The sequence below is a fragment of the Adelges cooleyi genome, unplaced genomic scaffold (assembly GCF_023614345.1).
Source record: "Adelges cooleyi isolate 19-005CV unplaced genomic scaffold, UGA_ACOO_1.1 ACOO_flye_CR_arks_rails_tigmint_CR_PRNA_108, whole genome shotgun sequence".
NCBI lineage: Eukaryota > Metazoa > Arthropoda > Insecta > Hemiptera > Adelgidae > Adelges > Adelges cooleyi.
In genome coordinates, this window is record NW_026095761.1 from 2,809,628 (window position 1) to 2,835,372 (window position 25,745).

The following is a 25,745-nucleotide window of genomic DNA, read 5'->3' on the forward strand; positions in this document are numbered from 1 at the left end:
TATAATATTTACATATTTTTTCTTTAAAAAACTGTTGTCAGCATCAATTTAATCGAATTTTTTGTTTTTTGTGATCAATTTAAAAACAAATAACACCATTCTTTTTTTGCTGTAAGAGAAAATGTTGTAATTTATTTAAAAAATATTTTTGGTTTTTTTAAACATTGTAATTTTTTACCTCCAAAAATGATTTCAAGCACAATGTATACATTAAAAATACATCCCAAATCTAATGCATATTAATCTGCAAATAAGTTGACATGGTATAAATTGATTAAAACCACTTTTTCATCAACATTCTGTCCCTTGATAGCGATTAACGGTTAATCAAAAGATCTTCACAGTATCATTCTAAATTCTAGACTACATTATTTTTGCCCTAACTAAACAATTAGCCCTAAACCATACGTCCAATTTAATTTTGTAGATGCTTGAACACAAAATGTCTGTTAATGTTAATAATAAGTAATTATTCAAAAATATGTTCATATACTATTTTTCAAATAATCAACAGTACGAGCAAATGTTTGAGTAATTGAGTTATATGTAACTATGTATAATTAAAATTAACACTTACTTTTAAGTGGCCACCTAACGAACAACCACAGCAACCCCAAAATAAATGAAATGTATTGAGCTTGTAGAATGAAGAAAAATAATAATAACTTGTTTAGTCATTCTGTATTAAGAAAAAATCAATAATAATTTTGAAATCACAAAATACTCATAATAAAAAATATGCATATAATGTAATAAAAAAATACAATTACAAAATATTAGTAACATTTTTTTCAAAAAGTAAAGCAAGTGAATAAAAAATAAAAAACTAAATAAATATCATTAAGTTTAGTATAATAAGTAAAAAAACTTCAAAAAGTAGTTTTTTAATAAAGTTTAGTTTAGATAACAAATAAGTTAAGAAATGTATAATTGTGAAAGCATAAACTCAGAAGCATATTTTCCATTAACTACATTCAATACAATTTAAAGCAATAAAATAATAAAAATAATATTTTTTAGGCTATTATTATTTTGTTTGTGGTCAAAACACTACATCTGAACACAATATCAAAAATCAATAGTGCTTAATGTAATAAATAATTATTGGGCACCTGGGATTTTCGAGAGAACTTTGGTTAAATTTACGCCAGATAAAGCTTGAACAGCTGGTGGTAGTTGAGCTACTAGTCGATTAACTTCAGTACTTATATTGCCGTTACCACTTAACAAGACAATTTCATCGATTTTTGATAATGGAGCCACTATTTCGGCTGCTATTTTCGGTAAGGCATCCATGATCAAAGCCATCACGGCGGCTTCCTCATAAGTTTTAAACACGTTCGCCTTCAACAACATTCCCTGTGCTTCGGCCCTGCCAACGGCCTCTATTGCGGTTGCTTCGGCTAAACCGATTTTCTTTATTCGTTCACCTTCGGCTGTCGCCTCTTCAACAGTTTGAGTCCTGAAAATGTTTAGTAATTCATTGTATAATTGTGGCTTATAAAGACCATAAATATTATAAAATTTATAAAACACTTCACTTACTTTTTACCCTCTGCAATTGCTTGAACACGATAACTTTCGGCCTCTGCCGGTAACCTGACAGTCGCATTAAGTTCTCTTTCCCTTCGTTCCACTTCCTGAACTTCAATTTCAATTTGTTTCTTTCTTTCAACAACATCAATTTGTATTTCTTCATTTCTAATTTTTTGTCTGATTTTGGCAGCCTGCAGCTCATATGCTAGTTGGGCTTCAGCTTTGATCGAGTTCACTTCCATATCGTATTTAGCTTTTTGTAATTTGAACATTCTCGAATTGTCTTCAATTTTCGTATCGGTACCGTACTTGACATCCATTGCCAATTTTTCACATTCTGCCTCTCTTATACCCGCATCTCGGTTAGCCAGTGCAACACCGATATCAGCATCTCGTTTCACCGCTGCCGTCTGTGCTTTGCCCAAAGATGTCAAATATTGGACATTATCGTATATATCCTTTATAGTGAACGATAGTATTTCGATGCCCATACGTCCGACGTCCGGCGCTGCAACTTCCCTTACGAGTGATGCAAACTGATCTCTATCTTTGTAAACTTCTTCGACGGTCAATGTACCCAATATAGCTCTGAGGTGACCCTCCAAAGTTTGCAAGATGGTTTGCTTGATTTCGGAAGTGGTCCTACCGAGAAATTGTTCTGATGCTGTCTGTAAGAGTTCATCGGCCTTCATGATCTTGCACTGAGCAACACCCGTAACAGTGAGGGGAACGCCGTGTACAGTTTCCACATTATCACATACAGGATTTAACGTCATAACCTTAAGGGGAAAAAAAAGTGATTAAAAACAACGACCCCGCCCAAATTGGCACAATGCTGTATTGTTATTACCTCGAGAGACAGATATTGAACATCTGTTATGAACCACCAAGCCCAAGCCCATCCTCCAACCACGGTGTTCCGTTTGGTCGAACCGCAGCAGCCACCTGAAATGATAATATAAATAAATATTAACACAACGACCGTTGTAAAATATAAACATTGCAGCAACGTTCTTGGAAGGAAAATTACCGACATACGGGTATGACACGTGGGCCGTCGTTAAGGAAAACCGGTGTGTTTCAACATCGTTGGCCATGAACAATTATATAATAAAATCTACGCCTGGCTTTCTAATTATTAAATCAAAAACAATTCATACAAGGAATTTAATAATAGTCTGTTCAAAAAACAATAGCTGGTATAACGAATTCCGCTGTTTTTCGTGTTCTACTAACTTATACTGGGCGGTCACGAGGAATAAATTTGCATACACATGAAGCCAGAACAAAATCAGACGTCAAAATAACGGTACTTTTATTTCGGTATATGTTTGAAAATATTCGAAATAAAGTATACTTTGCAAAACGAAATAAGCGATTTAGGTCACCGCATTAAAAAACGCGGCGTGATTGTTTTTGCCTTATGAATTTGCCAGTGTAACTGCGAATGAGCAATCATTTTTAACAATGCCGGTCCTTAAACGTTTAATGAGACAACCTAATGGTTAATGAACACATTGTATGGACGAAATACTGTAACTAAACGAGTTTATAATACTTTAGTAATTATTTAGCCAGACATTTTCGAAAACGCGGGTCATGGATTTTTCGAAAAAATTACACATTATAAACGACAATGTTTTGATTAATGCATGACTTGCTTGTAATACTAGTCATCGTAAAATCAATTCAAAATCGACAATTTTTGTGATGCTACACGAATGTTCTGGTCAGATGGTGCGAAAAAAACCGTCACAGCCCAGAGGCGTAAATAAGGAGAGGCGGGGAGCTTAAGAATCGGTAATCCCTCTTAAAGATTCCCGAATTAAGTTATCAAATATTTAACACCGACCGTAAGACTATAATTAACCAATTCTTTTATTAAGGGATCAGAATAAATACCGAACATTTTTCAAAAAAACAGGGCTACCCTTTGGATTTGAAAAAAATGTTAAGAGAAAAAGACATACCTTAAAAATACAAATTTCCTAAAAAATAAATTCGAAATTCAATAGAAAAAAAATTGAACCACGTTTAATTTCACACTAGAAACTGAGAAAATTGTGCGAAATTACAAACGTTGCTCGACTTTACAAAAGCATTTATGGCCAGAACACGCCAAAAAAAAAAAATAATCAAGTTCTTTTAAATAATAGGAATCGATCTATTAAATCATGTAAATGAATTAAACGTCAACGACCTAAGCTACCGTTTAAATTAATAAAAATATTTTACTTTCCGAATGACAAAAATTATATTTTTTGGTTTTATAATGATGTTTTTTTATGTGTCTGTAGACAATAACTTTTTTCCTGATGATCGATTTTTTTTAGTTTTTATTTGTAATTTTTATAACATTTTAAACTGCAAATATTATATTTTACATTTCCTCGATAGTTCTGTTTTTCTCGGTTTTATATATGTTTTTGGGGAAATATTTAATTATAAATACATTTTTAATTTTTAACTTTTACGAATAAATACTTTTTTTTGAAAACGAATTTTCTTTTTACGTTTTTAACTTTAATATTGTTAGTAAAACTTAGTGGCGTTTTCTTTGTTAACCCCATCAAATGTTTATATAAGCCAAGGTCATTTATTACAAAAATGCTGTAACAATTGTCTATATCAGTGGTATCGATGATTATATTTAACTGTTAACATTTAAAGTATGGAAGGTACTACCTCAATTTTTCAAACAGGTTTTAATGTACATACCTAAATAAATACTTTAGATTTAACAAATTCCCAGAAATGTCCTATATAAAAAAAAAACTAATGTCTTATAAAAAAAATGTTATAATGGATACGTTCATTATTGTGTAGGCCCTTATTTTGTCACAGTACAACCAAAAATTTAAATTGCACTGACAATATATAATATTAATTGTTTGTGTTTATTAGTATACAATTATAAACATCGTAAGCAGAATGTAGTAATTTATTTTTTATGGTTATAAAACAAGTTCAATGCCAAATAACCTACATTAAGAAGTTCAACAACCTAACAAACGTGGTTGTTTTCGCAAGAACAGACTACGTAATACTTAACTGTACATGATTATACCAAGTAGGGATTATATATTACATTCACTATAAGTAATGAGTATAGACCTACTAAAAGTGGAGGAGGGGATGACCTAAAATATAACGGCTATTCCTCAGGTTAAGACCAAGGACAACAGTTGTTCATGGTCAAGAGCATTGTCTTGAATAGTTCATTTCACCATGAAAACCAATATTATATTTTTTATTTTATTTTCAACCACATATTACGTTGAATCGATTCTCGTTGACATTTTTCAATCACTCTACGGACAGTATCTTCAACAAGGAATATCTTTTAGAGAAAACACATACCTAGGCAATAAGCCCATACTGCGTGAGTATGATTTTATTGTTATTGGATCAGGTCCAGGAGGAAGTGTTGTTGCAAATCGTTTGTCGGAAAATTATAACTCGTCAGTGTTAATATTGGAAGCTGGACAAGATGAATCTGTGTACACGGATATTCCAGCTGCCGCCCCATACTTCCAATCGACAGACTACAATTGGGGATACAGTACCGAACCCACCGAAAATGGATGTTTAGGTAGTGAAAATAAGCGTTGTTCGTGGCCAAAAGGAAAAGGTTTAGGCGGCTCATCAATCATAAATTATATGTTGTATACAAGAGGGAGCAAAAAAGACTATGATAGTTATGCGGCACTTGGAAATACTGGTTGGTCTTACAAAGATGTATTGCCCTATTTCTTGAAATCTGAAAACAACTCGATACCAGAATATCAGAATTCAGAATTTCATTCTAACAAAGGGAATTTGCACGTCGAAAGAATAAAATATCAAACACCACTCGTTGACAAGTTTATAGAAGCAGGAGGCGAATTGGGATTGAGGAAAAACATAGATTACACAGTTGAACCAGAAAATGGAATTTCACGTATACAAGCTACAACAATAAACGGACACAGAGTAAATACAATTTTATACATTTAATTTATGATGACCACACACATACACTTTTATGTAAAAAAATCCTCGTCACTCAAATCAGTTTTATAGAGTAGTTTTAGACTTATTATCATATTAAGATTTTAAAAATTATAGTTAGTAACAAAGTTGTAGCTGTTTAAAAATATATAAGTAAGTTCTCGTTCATTAAGTAATAGAAAACTTTCAGTTTAGCAAAAATATAGCTCTCAGAAATATTATATTGTGCTAATTTGTGAATGAGTGTTTTTGCTTTAAATCCATCATGCACAAAGCCAAACGGATTCTTCGTAGCTTTGTTTAGGATAGAACATTTTTTAAGAAAAATAATAATCTGATAAAAAATTAGTTACCTTTGAAAGAATACTCATTGTGGTACTAATATATACTATAGGTATACTTCAGTTTGAACTTTAAACTAAAATTTTGTGAAAAATGTCCTACTTCGAACTTTTAAAAAACAGGAGTTTAGCTTTCTCCTAATAATAAAAAATATAAAACCAACCTTTATTATTTTCTTATAGCAAAAAATCCGTCTCTGTAAGCGAATTGTTACGAAATCTCCTTCTTAGAGGAGGCGGGATGTCTCTAAATGAGCCTTTTAAACTATAAAAAATATGTGGACATGGAAACTGCTACAATTTTATGTTCTCTAAGCTATCCTATAAAATTAAAATAATATTGCATCAATCATGATGGCTATTGAGTTTTGACTAAATATTAAATACTCATAATAAATACTGTTTTTTTCGCAGATGAGTGCGGCTAAAGCATATATTCGCCCAGTGAAAAACCGTCAGAATCTTCATGTCGCAATATTTTGCAGAGTGACCAAAATACTGATTGATCCCCAAACAAAAAAAGCTATTGGTGTAGAGTTTGTTAAAAAAAGGAAAACCAGGAGAGTATGGGCCAAAAAGGAAGTCATCTTATCAGCTGGACCAATTAATTCACCTCAATTACTCATGCTGTCCGGAATTGGACCAAAAGAACATCTAGAAAAACTTGGAATACCAGTGATCCAAGATTTACCTGTTGGCAGAAACTTAGAAGACCATTATGGAACAACTGGTATTACAAAAAAACCTATATTTTGAAGTATATGTTTTCAATTAAAATTATATCAGTTTATAATATTATAAAATTATTGTTTAGGTTTAAGGTTTAAAATCAATAGAACAGGAGTAGCAATCAGCGAGCAAGCTTTGTCAGATCTATTGGTATTCGACGATTGGTTTAATTTTGGTGAAGGACCTTTAACTGTACCAGGAGGAGTAGAAGGTTTAGGTTATATAAAATCACCGGCTGGCAAGGAAGTTGAACTTATATTTCTCTCTTTATCACCGACTGGTGATACGTTTAATATAGTACCTATGCTATTAAGACCAGACGCACGTGGACAAGTCACGTTAAAAGACAAAAATCCTTGGCACTGGCCAATTTTACATTATGGATACTATCAAAACAAAACTGATTTGGATACATCTGTTTATAGTCTTAAGTATATAGTAAAATTAGTAGAAGAAACTAAAGCTTTTAAAGATTTAGGTGCAACAATATACCCTGATCCCATACCAGAATGCGATAAGCTCCAGTTCAAATCAGATGATTACTGGGCATGTTTAGCGAAGTACACAATAACTAGTTTACATCATCAATGTGGTACATGCAGGATGGGTGACGTTGTAAACAACAAATTACAAGTCATTGGAATCGAAAGGCTAAGAGTAGTAGACTCTTCAATATTACCACACGTTCCGAGAGCACATCTTTATGCTCCTACTGTAATGATTGGAGAAAAAGCAGCAGACCTAATAAAAAGTGATTGGCCCCAAATTTTCAAAAATGTTTAATGTTTTATGAATAACCTAATAGTTTATATAATTTCACAAACACGTTGAGTATTATTTTATAATTGTAAATACTTACCAGATACTATAAGAGCTTTGTTTGGACCAACAGTATGTATTTGTCCCATTTTTTTTTCGTTTTTTGTATTTTTTTATTATACTTCTAAGTCATTAAAAATTGCGGTAAACCAAAATATAAAATATGGTGTTTTTTTAATATCTATTAATTTTAACATACAAACTTTAGATAATGTAAAAAAAAACGGAGGTTTGTTAAAAAAAACCACTACAATTAATTTAATTTAATGCAATTATTACTATTCGATAATCATCAACAGCCAACACTGAACACACTTAATATTTAATTACAAGCCCACTGGCAACTTGGTGAATGAATAATGACTAGAGGAATCTACATTGATTTTAGATATTATAGGTACTAAATACTAATGGACTAGAAGACACTACAATAATATTCGGCTAACGCCTATTGCATAATTGAGATAACATATTATAGAAAATTATATTTGCATAACATAACAACATTCAAACCCTTAAACCGGGCACATAAGACGCCGAAAAACAGTCAAACCAGATAATAGAAATTAAATCATCTTTTAAACACGAGTTTAGATTATGATAACTCATCTCAATCAATTAATAAACCGGATCAAATAAAACAATAATTTATTATCTACCTAGAAAATTTTCAAATTTGAATTGATATTATTATTATAATAATTGAATAATGAAAAAAAATGAGTTATTATTATTACTAGCTGCTGCAGTAGTTCCAGTGTATTTACCTAATACTGGCAACACTGTTACTCGGCGTGGTGTGATATCGCTTATCATTATGGAGGCATCATTTCTGGTGGCTACCGCCGGTAATGCATACCTATCCGGTTTCGTACCACATTTCCTGTGTAATTGAATAGGTACCTAATCAATTTCAAATAAAATTGTGTTGTTTCTATTCCTATGATTAGAATTTAAATTAAATTTATGTTTTAGTTATTATTCAAGAATAAGCATTCAAAATGAGCAGATTTTTCGCCACCGGCTCGGATTCTGAATCCGATAGCTCGTCTGAAGAAGAACAGGTTATCCGGCAGCCTACCGCCAATTTCACGGTATGTTGGAATAAAATTGATTAACAAAACGAATTCGCTCTCTTTTCTGCCTGCAATTAAAGTATTTATTATTAAGTATTCAATATTAAACTAAATTTTGAGAATTTAAAATAAGTGAATTATCTTAGGTCTTACGTGTAAAATCCTAAGTAAGCAGTCGATAAAATCTCTTTAAATAAGTACTCTTGTCTCTTTACAATGTTCTATAGGTACCTAATTCTTATTCAACTTTCTCGATAGCCAATAGGTCACCATTTTTTAAACACTCCACTAACTTTTATGTCTTAATTTATAACATCCATTCACTTCTTTTTTTATATCAATTACCTCAACAATTTTCTACGATTATCTTTTTAGTGATCTAAAATTGTATTTTATTTTTCAACTTGCCCAAGAGCATAATCATCTTTGTGTTTTATAATCCTTCCTTTACAACTAAATGAGAAACCTACAGTAGAAGTAATATAAACTATAATAGTTCAACTTGCATATAAACACATCATCTTTCCTGATTATATTTAATACATTTTTCATATTGTTTTTTTTTACGTTATTATTTGTTATAATATAGTTCAGTGATGATGAAGAGGATACAAAACGTATTGTACGGTCTTTAAAAGAAAAACGCTATGAAGACTTAAACATGACTATTAAACAAATCAGAAACCATAAGAAAATCAAAGACATGAGTAGCTTGTTGACAAGTGAGTTTAAATAATTAATAGATTAATCCTAATATATTATATCATTTTTTCTAATAAATTTTATAGGTTTTGAGGATTTAACTCGTGCTTATATGAAAGCGTACAATGCTGTTATACTAAAAGAAGAAAATGGAGTGGCTCCTCGTTTTTTTGTTCGTTGTCTTGTTGAAATGGAAGACTTTATTAATGAAGTTTGGGATGATCGTATAGGACGTAAAAACTTATCTAAAAATAATTCTAAAAGTTTAGCTTCATTGAGGCAAAAATTCAGGAAATATGTCAAGGACTTTGAAAGCGATTTAGCTAAATTCCGCGAAAACCCTGAGCTTCCTGACGAGGAAGAAGACCAAAAAGACGATGCAGAAGCTGATTCTGATGAAAGTGAAAGTGAAGACGAGGCTCCTGCTGCTTCGTTTAAAAAAACTGAAGAGAAAGTGCCCAAAGTAAGAATTTAATCCGTTCTTCTAATGTATATGTATTTTATTCCTACAATTTTTTGCCCTGTGTATTTAGGCTCCTAAAGCAGCTGGTGATGATTCTGACAGTGATGATTCGTTTGATTGGGGCAGTGATTCCGAAAGTTCTTCTTCAAGCAGTGAAGACGAAGGACAGTATCAAAGTATAAGGGAACGATTTTTGAAAAAGTAAGCTATTTATTTTACAATATGTCGACATGCATGGCCTAACCGTGTTATATAGGGCGTTAAAGTACTTGGTTTAATAGGTTTTTAAATTTTTTTTTACTTACGGAATTTTTGCTTAGGAGGGCAGCATAGCTTAACTATGTTCATACAAATTAATAATGTGTCAAATGGACATCTTTATAAAAACATAAAATTTTATATATTGATTGATTGGTTTTTATGTGCTTTAGGTCGACGGACAAAGATGATGACGAAAAGAAAGATAGGAAAGACAGAAATAAAGAGAGGAAGGAAAAATTAAAGAAACCAAAACGTGAAGAAGAGGATGAAAGTGATAGCGAATGGCAAAAAGTCCGAAGAGGAGTAGCTATTCCATCTGTAAAATAACAAAATTAAATTATTGCTACCACTATTTGCTTTGTACTTCACAATAGAAAAGTAAAACTGTTATTGTCTTTTTTATTCTCTCTTAGGAAAAACCAAAAATGTTTGCTAAAGACGCAGAAATCACTCCTGAAGCAGTTTTACGTAAATTGTCTGAAGTAGTAGCAGCTAGAGGAAAGAAGCGCACTGACCGTAGAGAACAAATCGAATTACTTCATGAACTGTTGTTAATATCGGAAGCTCATAATTTGGGATTAGGGCTAAGAACAAAAATTAAAATGTCAATCATATCGTCAATTTTTGACTACAACCCAAAAGTGTCTGACGCGATGAAACCAGAAATTTGGAGCAAGTACGCCAAACGTTTTCATAGCTTAGTTTTTAAATCAAAAATAGGTTATATTTCAAGTGTTTTTTTTATTAAACAATTGTAATACATAATTATGTTAACTTAAAATTCTAAATTAAAACAAATTTAAGTTAGTCTACATTTCTAATCTTCTCCTCTAGGTTGTTGGACTGTATAGTCGAGCTTCTAGATTTAATTCTTCCCGCCAAAGAAACAATATTTATCGGCGAATCGGTGGCAGAAGATGCTGAAACTTTAGATAAACCTAATTTCCGAGTACGAGGTTGTATTCTTACAATTGTCGAAAGATTAGACGAAGAGTTCACTAAACTCTTAAAGGAATGTGATCCTCATAGCAATGATTATGTACAAAGGTTAGTAAATATTGTTCTGAACAAATAAATTATTATAATTTCATGTACAAATTACAATATAATTTAGACTAAAGGACGAAAAACGTGTGTGTGAAATTATTGATAAAGTCCAGTTGTTCTTGGAACATCAAAACATTGATACGGAAATTTGCCGAGTGTACATGCGAAAAATCGATCATCTGTATTACAAATTCGACCCGTTGGTTTTGAAACAAAAAAAAGTGATAATGAAATTATTAAAAACTTATTATGAGAAATCTTAAATAGTATTTTTTTGTTTTTATTTCTTTTGCAGGGAGAAATATTAGCGTCTCATAAAACCAATGTCCAGATTATGGAAAATTTATGCAAGTACATATACGATAAGGACGGCACCGATCGTTTACGAACAAGAGCTATTCTGTGTCATGTATACCATCACGCTCTTCATGACAATTGGTTCCAAGCTAGAGATTTAGTACTTATGTCTCATTTGCAAGAAACCATTCAACATTCAGATCCCTCTACTCAGGTAAATATTTTTCATAATAATATAGCAAATACGTTGTACACGAGGAGAAAACTGATATATGTCTTCATTACTAAATATCTAGATTCTTTACAACCGTACGATGGCTCACATTGGATTGTGCGCTTTCCGTCAAGGCAACATAAAAGATGCTCACAATTGTTTAGTTGATCTAATGACCACTGGTAAAGTAAAAGAATTGTTGGCTCAAGGATTGCTTCCACAAGTAAGGATCGTTAATTAAATAAAACAAAAAAACAAGTTTTTTTTTTTTTTTGAGGGGAGGAAAAATGGTGTTCAAAAAGGATTAAAAAAATATATACTAATATTTTAATAATAGCACTGGGGTTACCATTAACAATTAATAACAATTTACGATACTTTTCAAATGAATTTGGGCAGTATCGAAATATTCAATTATTTATAAATTGTATATATTTGTGTTTTATTTTCAGAGGCAACATGAGCGTAGTAAAGAACAAGAAAAAGTTGAAAAACAGAGACAAATGCCGTTCCATATGCACATAAATTTAGAGCTATTGGAGTGTGTTTACCTCGTATCAGCTATGCTTATTGAAATCCCATACATGGCTGGTAATTATGTATTCAATAATGCACAATTTGTTATCAATAGATATTAGCTGTGTAGAATGTAATATTATAATATTTGTATGCGTAATTTGATAATCTCCATTTTAGCACACGAGTTTGATGCCAGACGACGCATGATATCGAAAACGTTCTATCAACAACTGCGATCAAGTGAAAGGCAATCATTAGTAGGTCCTCCAGAGTCGATGCGTGAACATGTAGTTGCTGCGAGTAAAGCGATGAGAAACGGAAACTGGTTGGCCTCTCGCAATTTTATTATTAACGAGAAAATGAATGCCAAAGTATTGTCTCTATTATTACAATGACACGTTCAGTGATTTAATTTAAACATAATGTTTGTCACAGGTTTGGGAATTGTTCTACGAAAGCGAAAGAGTAAGAGATATGTTGGAGCGTCTTATCAAAGAGGAATCGTTACGCACATACTTGTTCACTTATTCACACGTGTACAATTCAATTTCAATGAAAACCTTATCTGAAATGTTTGAACTTCCAAAAACCTCGACTCATTCGATTATTTCAAAAATGATAATCAATGAAGAACTAATGGCCTCTCTCGACGACCCTACCCAGACAGTTGTCATGCACCGTAGCGAACCCAGCAGGTTACAGTCGCTTGCTCTTCAATTGGCTGACAAGGTCAACAACTTTGTAGATTCTAATGAGAGAATATTTGAAATGAAGCAAGGTAATTAAAATACTTTGATTTGTCAGCATTAACTAGTTATTTGTTAATGGTCTTTTTTATTCATTTATAGGTAACTTCTTCCCAAGAGGTGGTAACCAAAACCAGGGACAATATAGGCAGAACTATGGACGACAAGGAGGTGGTGGACAAGATTGGAACAGACAACGAAGAGAAAACCGGGCTTATTAATTTTATAAACAATCACATTTCTACTGTCATTTCACATACAACAATATTATTGGAGATTTTGATTCATTTAATCTCATTAAATTATTTTCTATTGTTTGCAAATTGAGTTATAAATAATAGATTTACTTTCTTAATAATTTATTAATAATTTTTCATTTTATTTTATAAATAATTATTATACTAGCTGTAGATGTATTTAAATTGTAAGCTGTTTGTAGTGTTTGTTTGTTTCACAAATAAATTCTTAAGAAACAATACCTAACGCTTTGTTTGATATTACCTTATGAGTAAACTACTTTTAATTGCTGTTCAATTACAAAATTAAAATAAGAAATTTTATGTTTTTAACTAAGCGAAAGGTTCAATGTATAAAAAAATAGGTTTTATTAGTGAAATTAGTAATTACACTAAATCTTGGCTTGAAAGCAAGTTCATTATAGTCCTAACAATAATATTTCTTGGTTATTTTAACAAAAATAAATTCAATGTTTTAGTTTCCTTTGTAGTAAAACAATGATGCTTCGTTGATTTTTTTTTATCTGTAAAAATTATCTCAATAAACGTCTTTCTCGACTTATCCCATACACAAATGAGATCAGCACTATTTAATTTATACAAATAATATAATTACACAAAATATACAAATTTATTGTAATTGAAAACGTAGCCACGCGAAATGTAAGTATTGGACTTGACTTGTTTAGCTCCAGTGTTTGGAGTGTTAGGAAATAATCTAATATCTATTATGTCTTGTAATACAATTGTAAAAAATATAAATTTGAATAGCCAAAGCTGCTACTGTTTATCAGAATACAAAATCCAATACCAAGTGTGGGGAGGGGGAGGTCACAGGCCATCAGAGATTGTTATAACTGAAAATAAAAACGCTTAGGATCGTACCTATAGATATGTAGCAATACATTCGACCGCCACAGATATAATCTAATCAAGCATTATCAATAATGTCATTAAAATTGTATTTTTTATATAAGTGTAGCTACATTTAAGGTCGATCGTCTGTCTATAATAATGTGTTGTCGTTGTTACCTATTTAACAGTTTAATGAAAATATTTTTCAGAAACCTGTTGACTATTGATTCAATACAATCATAGCAACCTGGAAATTTACTATGGTTAAAGTGTAATTTTCCTGTTTTTTTCGTTTTTCCTTAAAAAAAAAAATTTAACTAAAGATTTTTTAATAAATTTGAAAAGTTATAGCCTCACACTAGATTTATCTTTTTCAAAGTAAATCGATAGTACTTTATCGAAAAATATTCCATACAAATTTGGAAGTAATTCGATTATTGATAAAGAAGTTATATCAAGCAATTAGATATAACTATAAAGTAATTTTAAATTCAAAAATGTGTACATTTGTTGGGTATTTTTATCGATTTTAAAGGAGAAGGGGTGAAATTTTCTAATTTTTGGCCCAATAAAGTACCTTTCAAGTACGATTTCTGATCTATTAACACAAAGCGATCGGTTCAGCGGTTTAGAAAATATCGTTGGTCCAGATGCTAAATTAAAAAAAATAACCACACTTCATTGTAAAACAATAACTAATATAACAGAATAGAAGCAATTTCAAGAGAAAAGAGACTCTATCAGAAAATGAATAGAATAAAAAACAAGAGACTTGACTAATGGGTGACGTAAAAAGTCAAAATGAGACAATTAACAGTAACTTATTAGAAGTATAAACAGAAGGACCAAAAGAGAAGTGACTTAACTTTCCAAAAAGTTTGGATCCTCGAACGCGTATAAAAATTTTTACTTTGTGAGAATGGTGAAAATGTTACATACTTGCCTATAGGAAGCAAAATTTTAAGTTAATTTCTTTTTAAACTTAAAAAAAATACCGGTTAATAATTTTAAAAATTTTTTAATTTTTTTCAAATGGTTGATTTTTTTTTTGTTACATTATGCACGCTGATTAAATTTGTTGTTTTAGTGCAGAGGCAATAGGCATACCCTCTTCTATATTATTATCATTTATCGTTATTGGTTAAGTATGGAATCCCACGCACATCAGTGCTTCATGTTTGCTGGTATAATAATGTCATGACTTATAGACGTTTTAACAAGAAGTCTTACCTATATTTGAAATTAGATTAGCTCACGAATATATATTATATCATTATCGTATTTCCTTTATTTCTAACTTAATGGAGATTTCCAGTGACATGTAAATCGATGTGTATCTAGGTCTAATGATTAGTAGAGGGAAATAAACTAGAATCTTGTTTTTTAATGATAGAACAACAAAAGCCAATAAGCTTTATTAATATAAAGTCTATACTTGAAGAAAATTAATTGTTAACTGTTAAATATGCTAGTAAAAGTGAATTTATTTGTAATTGCAACGCATTTTTTCAATAACGAATAATTTTCATTTTTTATAGATAGGGTACATTTGTATACGGTATAGTATCAACTCGTCTGTAATGTCAAAAAAAGTAACAATGCCATATCATATTATTTAAAAATATGTCCAAACCATTTTCATTAATATTTAATTATTTAAATTTTACATCTTTCATTTGATCAAGATTATTTTTATAATAAATAATTGTTTGAATAAAACGCATATGCATACTGGACGAGCTACTATATACGCCCTTCTATCAACCACAATTACTCTGTCAATTAATTCAATCTATGCTAAATTAATAACAATAATGTAAAACAAATTTTGTGTTCAAAGAGATCCTTTATAATATATAATATAATATAATATAGGATCTCTTTGAACACAAAATTTGCAAACCTATGCTGACTCTATGTGTGTTTTTAACTGCTGAAAACAATTCGTTTCTATGTTAACTTCTGCTTGTTGTTTGAATAACAAGACGTAGCAATTTTATATTGATAGTATATTAAAAGTCAATACTTAGATTTTAATATTTTCAGCGAACAATATGCATTGTGTCGAAGCGTTCTGCAGATATATTTTACGTTAAAACAATTACTTTTTCGAACGACTTAAACATTACTGTCATGTTCTACTATAAGTTTGGACGTAACTTCAAGATATTTCAAAAAAATATCCGAAGGCGACCAAAAACTCAAAAGGGGTTTCGCCTGGAGACTTGATGGTAGGTATTTCGAACACATACAGTTATTATATTATGTAACATAATACAGCAATATGTTCTTCTCTCTCATTGTTATTCATAATAACTGTTTCAAAAAAAAAAAAGAAAACTTTTATGAGAACACTTGGAATTTTAAAAGTTGGTGAATTAATTTAAGCATTTGAGAGTCTAACAGGGCGATTTCACATTCGGGCTTCAGAGTAGGCAATGCAAAAACCCAGCATGCTGTGTAGAAATCTCTTAATATATAATAATTTAGATACCAAATCTAAAGTCCAAATCCAATTATTACTAAATACTATTTACTAATATTATGTTATTTTTTTTTAGATTCAAGTGCAATTTTTTACACGTGGCGGTCGATCATACATTTCCTAATAAGTATAAATAATACGAAGTAACCCGTAAGCAAAACATGTAGTAATTTATTTTAAATATTAATAATAATTTAATTGTATACAGCTGTAAGGGTGCGGAATTAACTACAGACGAAATAATTGTACTTAAGTTTCTCTGCTCAGTAAAATTCTTACATATTAAATTCAAAATAAAATAATTGAAAAAACATTTTTTTATATGTCTGGTTTGTTAATTCTAGACATTTTTCTATTGCTTGATTTGGTATAAGTAATGTATTCCTCAGACGAATTTATAAAAAGGGAGTGTAATTATTGGAAATATTTTTTTCAACTAAATCGATACATTTCTGAGTAATATATTCTGGTCTCACTTGGAAGCAAAATAAATAATACCTAGTAGGTACCTACGCTAAAATATCTAAACAATAGAGTTACCTCCCCTCCCCTCTACTAAGTCAAGTACTGTGTGGATTAGGTCTATGTACGATGATGCCATTTTACTTTCAATTCTCCCTTTATAAATTATTTTGGACAACCTCACAATTATAATTTATTTATTTAAGTAAATTCACACATTATAGCACTATTGTCATTTCAGATAATTGAACTAAACTACTTTAACAATTTTTTCGTTTGTAACTTTTCACTTTCGCGTTGTTGTCGTTCTCGTTATAGTTCATAAACCTCTCATATTTTCTGCTCAGTAAAAATGAATTACTTTAAAATTTGCGTCCAGTTAATCAAGTCACACCATTTTTACACCAACAAGATTTTTTTGTAAATCAAATTACCAATATCTATCCCTTGATCCTTACTGGATAACCTCCTTCGTATCCTCTTATACGCAAAGTCTGTCGATGCCGGGATATTGTAGTCATTAAGTTAGTCTTAAGTTAGTCATTAAGTTAGTCATTAAGTTAGTCATAAGTTATGCCCGGATCGACTTCGATGCGTAAGTCCACCATTGTCTGTTGTGTGGCCGCCCAGTCTGTCGATACCGGGATATTTTAGTCATTAAGTTAGTCTTAAGTTAGTCATTAGTTAGTCTTAAGTTATGCCCGGATCGGCTTCGATGCGTAAGTCCACCATTGTCTGTTGCGTGGCCGCTCAGTCTGTCGATACCGGGATATATTAGTCATTAAGTTAGTCTTAAGTTAGTCTTAAGTTATGCCGGGATCGACATCTATGCGTAAGTTCACAATTGCTTGAAACGCCCCTACCACACATTTCTGGTGGTTGTACAGTAAATACAATTTGAGCATCATCGTAGATGGAGATACCACATTAAAAAAAACGAGCCAAATACTCTACCTCATAGGTGGTTTGGAAACGAGTATAAAATTCCTAATACGAAGTAACCGGTAAGCAAAACATGTAGTAATTTATTTTAAATATTAATAATAATTTAATTATATACAGCTGTAAGGGACCGGAATTAACTACATACGAAATAATTGTACTAAGTTTCTCTGCTCAGTACAATTCTTACAATTTAAATTCAAAATAAAATAATTTAAAAAACTTTTTTTTATATGTCTGGTTTGTTAATTCTAGACTTTTATCTAGTGCTTGTTTTGGTATAAGTAATGTATTCCTCCTTATTGACGTCTTCCAATAAAGTACACCAACGAAATTCGAAAAAAACTAAAATTCATTGGCGTGTCCATAAGCCTAAGCAGGCGATAAGTGATAACGACAATATCACGTATTTATTATTATTTAATTCTATTTTAGGCTTTAAAGTTAAAAGAAAACTTACATCAAAATATTTTTCTTTTTTTTACATCATTTTCAGGAATACTTGAAGTTGAGTTGAACCCCCCCCCCCTGAATACGGCCATGTTTTATAATAGTACATTTTTTTCTAGGAATTATTTTTAAAAAAGGATATGACATTCCTTCATTCCTTTGTCATCGTTTTTATTTTAGAAATGTGTTTTTGCATTAAATCTATCTTGAACTTAGTAAAGAGCATACTGTGTAATCGAGTTTATGCGCTGGAAAAATCAAAATTTGGTGTAAACCGTCTTCTTAAAAGCTAACTCTAAGAAGTCGTCAATTATTGTGCAGTTTATTTATTTGGTTTTTTTTTTGTATTATACTTCATAATATATAAATAGGTAGTTGTAATTTTAACCAATTAACTAAGTGTGTAATTAAGTCGTACATTTCTTTGCAGATTTCACTCCGAGTGTCATAAACAAATACGTTCGGTTTTGAACTATTTTGTATATTATCACATTTCAAGTACAACAAAGTACCCATTGTGCACATATTTGATAGCGAGTGACGGCAAAACTCGCAAAAGGTAGTACACTAATTGGAATAATGGGCTTTATCGAAAAAAGCGGTAAACTCACAATATAATCATGGATGAGAATATCGGTAAACGATAATGTTATTATCGTCGTATTATTATAGTAATCGATCGAGATAGCCGCTGCTGCTGACGATAAACAGTAAACCAAAATCAAATTACGGTTTCATAAAATTAAAACTACTTAAATAATTTTGTATTTTTTTTTTTTTAATTGTCAATAATGTTATTGTTGAAGATAATAATAATAATGTCATTATTATTTTTTTTTTTATATATACACGGTTTCCGCCATGAGCAACGGTCGTTTTCTTGTTTTGCGCGCTGCGGTCGGCCGTTCCCGGTTCCCCTTCCTTCGGCCGCCGCCGCACATTCCAGTTTCCACTCTCTTGCTGCGCTTCCTTCACTCGTGGTCGGGTGAAGTGGTGTTGCCGTGTAACGTTTTTTTAATTTAACGGTTATTTTCGTACGTATCGGACCGACACCGTAGCTGTTGTGTCTGTTGCGTTTCGCATATTTAAAACAATATATCAGCGTTTTTTTTTTGTTTGTACTGTGACTTTGCTGTAGCTTTACGACAATATAATAAACTTTCGATACTAGTTGTCGTCAATCCAACTGGGATAACCTCGTTCCCGGAAAATCGTGTCCTGCCGCAGTGTGTCTATTAGTGCCAGTCGTTCCGAGCAAATCCGCAAACATGTCGTCCAGAGCGAGAGAAGACGAAGTCAGAATCCCGGAGGTCATCGTCGACAATAAAACCAATAAGAAATACCAAAGGGGCAGCTTTTTGGGAAAGGTAGCAATAACGTACACAATAATATTGTAAACAATAACCGTTACAAACGAGTGCGCGGCAGATAACCAGCGTCCTTTGTGTACACATTATTATTTTTCACGTTGGACAGGTACAACAACCCTTTCCGTTTGTTTTTCGTCCCCCGAGACTTTTGCCAACATCAGCTATTCAATTTAACCAGTTACACATTTTCTGGTCTTGTTGAAAATATAATATTATTCTTTTACAACACCGACATCTTGGTTGTCGAAAAACCGTTTACACATTATAGTTACCATTATTTATTAATGTGTTAAAATATGCATTGATCTCATAATGTATTTGCACAGGTTAAATATTTGTAAATACAAATTACTGCCACACGAAATTATATTATTATTTTCAAAAAGTAACCAAAGTTCAAGACGTTTTGTATTAGTTATAGTTATAGGTGTAGGTTAAAAACACCTGTTTTTGACAACAGTAAAATTAATTTGTGAACATAAGGTTTTATTCTACAGTTAACTACACCGGTATATACCAGCCTATAATTTTAATATTGTTAAACTATGCATCTACTTAATACCTATTTAATTTTCAAACTAGCAATTAGTAATTTTAATTTTCTGATCTTACTAGTTGTTTGAAGAAATAAATAATCCCAACACAGTGTGAAATATTTTAAATATTATTATCTTAATACTTAACCCAATGTTTAAAATTTTACATTTTTATTGATGTCTAAACATCAATTAACCTAAAAAATTACTGAAATTAGTGGGGTATTGTATTTACACTATTTACATATTTTGTGGTTGCTCCCACTTAGCAGATTGACTGCTCTGCCCAGACCAGTCAATCTGTTCAAGCGGGAGTAACTGCAAAATATGTAAATAGTGTAAATCAATTAACCTACCATATTTACATATTTCGTCATTTACCAATCCAAAAAAATCAAAACTAATATACTGATTTTGAATTAAAATTTTAATTCTGTGTAGGTATATATATTTTTTTTAACATATTGTGTGAAAACAGATGCTATTAGCATTTAATATTGTAGTTTTTATTAATATTGATTTTATGAAATTGTACTTTGATTTTTGTTTACTGTTTAACGTCAGTTATCTCGGATCAATTATTAAAGACGATATTAGGTATTATCGAAATCCTTTACCAGTATTCTCATCCATGATTATGTTGCAACTTTATTGTATTTAAAAATTTCCTTTCCTACTCGCTTATCGACATGTTTATAAAAACGCACAAACATAATTTATTTACAAGCCTTTTCATTTGATCATTCCCTCATATATAACAACATCTCATTTGTATTTGAATGGAATTTATACCTACCTAACAAACGTATAAGTTGGCCAATTTTTTTTTAAATTTGTGTTTGTACCATAAAATAATTAACATTTTCTTCTAAGTATATGTACTATTTTTTTATGTTTATTTTAGGGTGGATTTGCAAAATGTTACGAGATTGTAGATATGAGAACAAAAGAAGTTTTTGCCGGAAAAATAGTTTCGAAAAAGTATCTGTTAAAACATAATCAAAAAGATAAAATGACTCAAGAAATTCATATTCATCAAAGACTGAAGCATAAGAATATTGTTGGATTTCACAGCTTTTTTGAAGATCCAGATTTTGTTTATATCGTCTTGGAACTTTGTAGAAAAAGATCTATGATGGAACTACATAAGTTAGTATTAATTGTTATTTTTGCAATAAGCCAACAGCAGGTTATTTAATTTAAAACTTAGGCTTTCAGTCGTATAATAATAATAATAGTTGAGCCAAGAATGATGTTTTCCAATTATATATAAATAAACTAAATTACATAGGTACCTATTATAATTGCCTATTAGCTGACATGATGTATAAGCAAAATGTAAATAATTGCACTATTTGAGTCTTATTAAGTCTAAGGAGTTATTGTCATGCAAACTTTGAACTTGTGTATCATTCAGTATCAGGTTTCCGAGTTCATCACAGTATTGATTTTTGTCAGGAATTTGGTAGGTAACTAAGTATTTTAGTGTTAAATTATCCATTTAAAAATTACATATGCTTAACATCTACTTTTGTTATATAAAAAAATGTATTAACAGTTCATTACCTATAATATTGGGATATATTTTTTTACCAACTATAATGTAGGGTATTTTTAATCTAACAATTTATGGACATTTACAATTATTCTAAAACTTTTTTTTTAATTTAAACATTATACACCTATCCCAAACAGCAAAAACTTTAGACATTTAAATCATAATATTCATACAACATTTTGTAATATTAAACTTAACAAATAAATAAGAGCATTTAACAATATTTTGGAAATAATTTAAATAAAAAAATTTTGTATTGATGTTGTCATTCAACATATTTAGGCATTTCCTTTTTTTTTACACAGAAGAAAATATAAGTTTGAAACTGTAGTGATAATAATTTTAATTAAAAGTAATCATAATTAATATATGTATTGTTTTTTCAAAGTATCAATTGTCTAGTATTGTTACACTTAATTGCTTACAATTAAATAATGATGTTTACTTCTAATTAAAATTATATATTTTATACCATATTAACTATTAAGTCATCCAGTAATCTAAAACATTAGCATTGGTAATTAGGCAATGTCTCAGTTTTAAACATTGATTTTCTTTAGTTAAAAAATATATAATGAAATACATTGAATACAAATTTAATATAATGGCTGTCCTATGAATATTATTTCTTATAATTTCTTGCTATAAGATAATAAAAATGAACATTTTTTTTAGTTTTCTTTTAAATATTGTTTCGTGGTGTTGCTATTAAGTAATGAAAATTTTTCTCGGTGGGGGGGGGGGGCATTGCGTCATCACCTACTGTCACGACAAGAAGATGAAAAATAAGAAGAATCATTTAGATAAAAAAAATTACATTTTGGCATTCGATTAATGCCAAACTCCGATTGTAAAAATAATTGTTCTTAAAATCGATTCTTTTTTCAAATTAAAATAATGCATAAAATCTTAAATATGCCTTAATAGTTCAGATAATAAAAACTGTTGTCTTCAATTAAATAATTTTTTTTGAAATTGTTACTGTTTATTAATTATATTATGTTTGTCTTAACAGGAGAAGAAAAACACTCACCGAACCAGAAACTCGTTATTACGTGTACCAAATTCTAGAAGGTACTGTTTTTTTGCATCAACAAGGTATAATTCATCGTGATTTAAAATTAGGCAATCTATTTTTAAATGATGAAATGGAAGTTAAATTAGGAGATTTTGGCTTGGCTGCTAAAATTGAATATGATGGCCAACGTAAAAAGTAATTACTCTCGACTGATTTGTTTGTGTTATCCTAAATTACAATGTGATCATTTTCAGAACATTGTGTGGAACTCCGAACTATATTGCTCCCGAAATTCTCAGCAAAACTGGTCATAGTTTCGAAGTTGACGTTTGGTCTATTGGGTGTATTATGTGAGTATTGTTAATCCAATAACATTGAGATCTTTATTTAATTGTCTAATTTATGTGTTTAGGTATACTCTCTTAGTGGGGAAACCGCCGTTTGAAACTAGCTCTTTAAAAGAGACGTATGCTCGAATTACTCGATGTGATTATAATGTTCCTCCTCATTTGAATAAAAGCGCTATCACCCTTATAAACCGCATGCTTCAATACGATCCCAAGAAACGCCCTACTGTATCCGATATTATGAAGTCTGATTTTTTCACAACTGGTTACATGCCCAAAAAGTTACCGCCGTCTTGCCTTACAATGGCACCTCGGTTCGACTCTATCAATTACAGGGAATCGATTTCTAACCGCAAACCCCTTAATGGTGAGTTAAATTTTTTGATAAAAACTACTTCTATTAGGAGGTTAGGTTCACTCTTGACCCCTGATCTAACTGAGCTGTTTTTTTTTTTATGGTTAAAATTAAAATTTGCAGAACTCAATAGCCCTAAAGCGGCCGTTATTAAAGCAGTTACTAAACCTCAAGATCCAGCTAATAAATTGCCTCTATTCAATGTACCAAACAGAGCAGTTGGCGGAAACGGCGTTTCTGCTTCAGACTGTAAAGAGTATATGATTTCGCTCGAAAGAGAATTAGGCAACCTATTGAAAAATAAACCAATCACGAGAGGAATGACAAATATGGGTAAGAACTGTAAAAACTGATATTCTAAGAAGTGCATTTTTTTATAGGAAATGGTTAAATTTGTGTTTTTTTTTTATTTGAACAATTTTAGAAGAGAACACTGATCCAGCTGCAAAACCTTTGATATGGGTGAGCAAATGGGTGGATTATTCTGATAAATATGGATTCGGTTATGAACTATCCGACGATTGTGTGGGCGTTATGTTCAATGATTTTACTCGTATTGTACTATTAGCGAATTTCAAGTAAGTAAATACTGTGGCCAACGCTAGTACATTAATTAATTATAATGATATATTTTTCTTTAGAGACGTTCATTACATTGAACGAAATGGTTCCGAACAATATTATACTACTGAACACACGCCTCCATCTCTGGAAAAGAAAATGAAGTTGCTCATGTACTTTAGGCGATACATGAACGATCATCTAATTAAAGCCGGAGCAGATATTTTAGAGAAAGACGCAGACCAATTGAGTCGTACTCCGTACATGTTCCAATGGTATCGATCTACTTCGTCAGTCATTATGCAACTCACGAACGGCACATTACAGGTTTGAAACTATTACTAGCAATCCATTATTTTTGTCTTAATATTATTATATTATTATTTTTTATGTCAGATCAATTTTACGGACCACACAAAAGTCATATTATGTCCACTGATGAACGCTGTTACATTCATTGAAGATAATGTGTTCCGTACATATCGATTCAATACAATCGCAGAACATGGTTGTAGTCCGGAGTTGTCTAGGTGTTTGGAGTATGCACATAAAAAAATTGGGTCCATATTAAAAGAAAATAAATAAATTAGTTGTATCAAAATCTGGACAAACGTCTAGACTTGAAAATTTGATTTGCAAGACAACTGAAGAAAGTGTAAATAGTTTTTTTTTAAAACTTTATTTTTTTTATTGAAACTATACTCTTTTTAATAGTTCCATTTTCTTTTAATTACATTTTTTGTTTCTCGTTAACTTTAATTTGTATATTGTTATGTTGTAAGCTAAAAATGTAATTAGGTGTAACAAGCTCAAAGCTGTAAATGCGAAACATAACCCCACTTTTGAGGATCAACTACTCTGCATAAATTAGCTATGTAGTTGAATTCTTTGTACATAATTAAAAAAATTAAATGGAATGAATATTAACATATTGTTTGCTCACTAAATTATAAGTTCTAACCAAATTCACTAATTACATACTTTGATCAAGGCTTTCAAAAATTCAAAATATTTTATGTTTGCTAATGAAACTTTAATGTCACTACAACTAATATTGTGTACGTTTTATGTTTTGTCCCTTTTGTCATCATAATATTGAAACAATAAGTAATTCAAACCATTCTTGTTTATTTTCGTGATATATTTGCTTGCTTAGTTATTTTTCTCCCTTTTTATACTAAATACTTTTTTTATATAAACTACTTGAATGTGTCGTGACTAATTTTTCTACGATCAACATTCGTAGCAATAAAATATAAAACTATTTTGTATTATAACATTAATTGTCAAATTTAATTTACGTGATATTTTTTTATGTATAATAATTTTAAATTGCAATTTTTGTTATAAGTATACTAGAATAATGATTTATTTATTTAGTTAAAAAAATATAATAATAATTTGCTTTTTACTAATCTGTATATATATTATATATAAAATAAACGTCTGTTTTGATAAACTAATTCTAATTAAACAATCACTACAAATACTATAAATAAAAGTATATGTTTGTATTATAATATATTAAACTAAAATCGTAAACTGAAAAAGATTTTTTAAGTGTGTATAGCTTTCAAAATCTACTTGTTTCATTCCTGAGATTTAAAATATCTCGACAATTGGTTCTTTAATAGTAAAAGCGTCAGTTTGAATACAGAAAGAATTGTTAAAAATTGTAGGTTAGTATTCCTAATGCTGGTAAAAAAAAATAATTTTGCTTAATTCTGGGACTTGTTAATAATATAAGTACATTAGTTAGAAAAAAATAATGAATTATACTACATAAATCGTGAAATACACCATTTTTAATTTTGATAAAAGGTAAAAAAC

At 30.5% G+C, this 25,745-nt stretch overlaps 4 protein-coding genes across 5 annotated transcripts; 3 read left to right on the forward strand and 1 right to left on the reverse strand.

Moving 5' to 3' along the window:
- Nucleotides 1–721: 721 nt before the first annotated feature.
- LOC126841997 (flotillin-2) lies at nucleotides 722–7,905 on the reverse strand. Of its 2 annotated transcripts, none has more exons than XM_050578848.1 (4): nucleotides 7,456–7,905; nucleotides 2,387–2,481; nucleotides 1,546–2,315; nucleotides 722–1,462 (listed from the first exon to the last, which is right to left on the reverse strand). In XM_050578848.1, the coding sequence occupies exons 1-4, from the start codon at nucleotides 7,502–7,504 to the stop codon at nucleotides 1,102–1,104; spliced, it is 1,275 nt and encodes a 424-aa protein (XP_050434805.1). In that variant the 5' UTR covers nucleotides 7,505–7,905; the 3' UTR covers nucleotides 722–1,101. The 2 variants fall into 2 exon arrangements, with proteins under 2 accessions (XP_050434805.1, XP_050434796.1); XM_050578839.1 differs by lacking the exon at nucleotides 7,456–7,905 and adding an exon at nucleotides 2,567–2,665.
- Nucleotides 4,686–7,595, forward strand: LOC126841988 (glucose dehydrogenase [FAD, quinone]-like). The gene is made up of 3 exons (XM_050578826.1): nucleotides 4,686–5,508; nucleotides 6,282–6,597; nucleotides 6,682–7,595. Exons 1-3 carry the CDS (start codon nucleotides 4,765–4,767, stop codon nucleotides 7,377–7,379), a joined length of 1,758 nt encoding a protein of 585 aa, XP_050434783.1. The 5' UTR covers nucleotides 4,686–4,764; the 3' UTR covers nucleotides 7,380–7,595.
- Nucleotides 7,906–8,234: 329 nt separating the features above from the next.
- Nucleotides 8,235–13,218, forward strand: LOC126838461 (eukaryotic translation initiation factor 3 subunit C-like). The gene is made up of 15 exons (XM_050572907.1): nucleotides 8,235–8,314; nucleotides 8,391–8,509; nucleotides 9,081–9,213; nucleotides 9,280–9,656; nucleotides 9,727–9,857; nucleotides 10,088–10,235; nucleotides 10,331–10,593; nucleotides 10,752–10,964; nucleotides 11,032–11,185; nucleotides 11,260–11,475; nucleotides 11,558–11,698; nucleotides 11,928–12,066; nucleotides 12,172–12,365; nucleotides 12,430–12,772; nucleotides 12,843–13,218. Exons 2-15 carry the CDS (start codon nucleotides 8,417–8,419, stop codon nucleotides 12,959–12,961), a joined length of 2,664 nt encoding a protein of 887 aa, XP_050428864.1. The 5' UTR covers nucleotides 8,235–8,314; nucleotides 8,391–8,416; the 3' UTR covers nucleotides 12,962–13,218.
- A 5,914-nt stretch (nucleotides 13,219–19,132) lies between these two features.
- On the forward strand, nucleotides 19,133–25,124 carry LOC126846548 (serine/threonine-protein kinase PLK1-like). Its single transcript, XM_050586116.1, has 9 exons — nucleotides 19,133–19,537; nucleotides 20,981–21,225; nucleotides 22,650–22,847; nucleotides 22,907–23,002; nucleotides 23,065–23,366; nucleotides 23,478–23,687; nucleotides 23,779–23,932; nucleotides 23,996–24,242; nucleotides 24,312–25,124. Exons 1-9 carry the CDS (start codon nucleotides 19,439–19,441, stop codon nucleotides 24,498–24,500), a joined length of 1,740 nt encoding a protein of 579 aa, XP_050442073.1. The 5' UTR covers nucleotides 19,133–19,438; the 3' UTR covers nucleotides 24,501–25,124.
- Nucleotides 25,125–25,745: the final 621 nt, after the last annotated feature.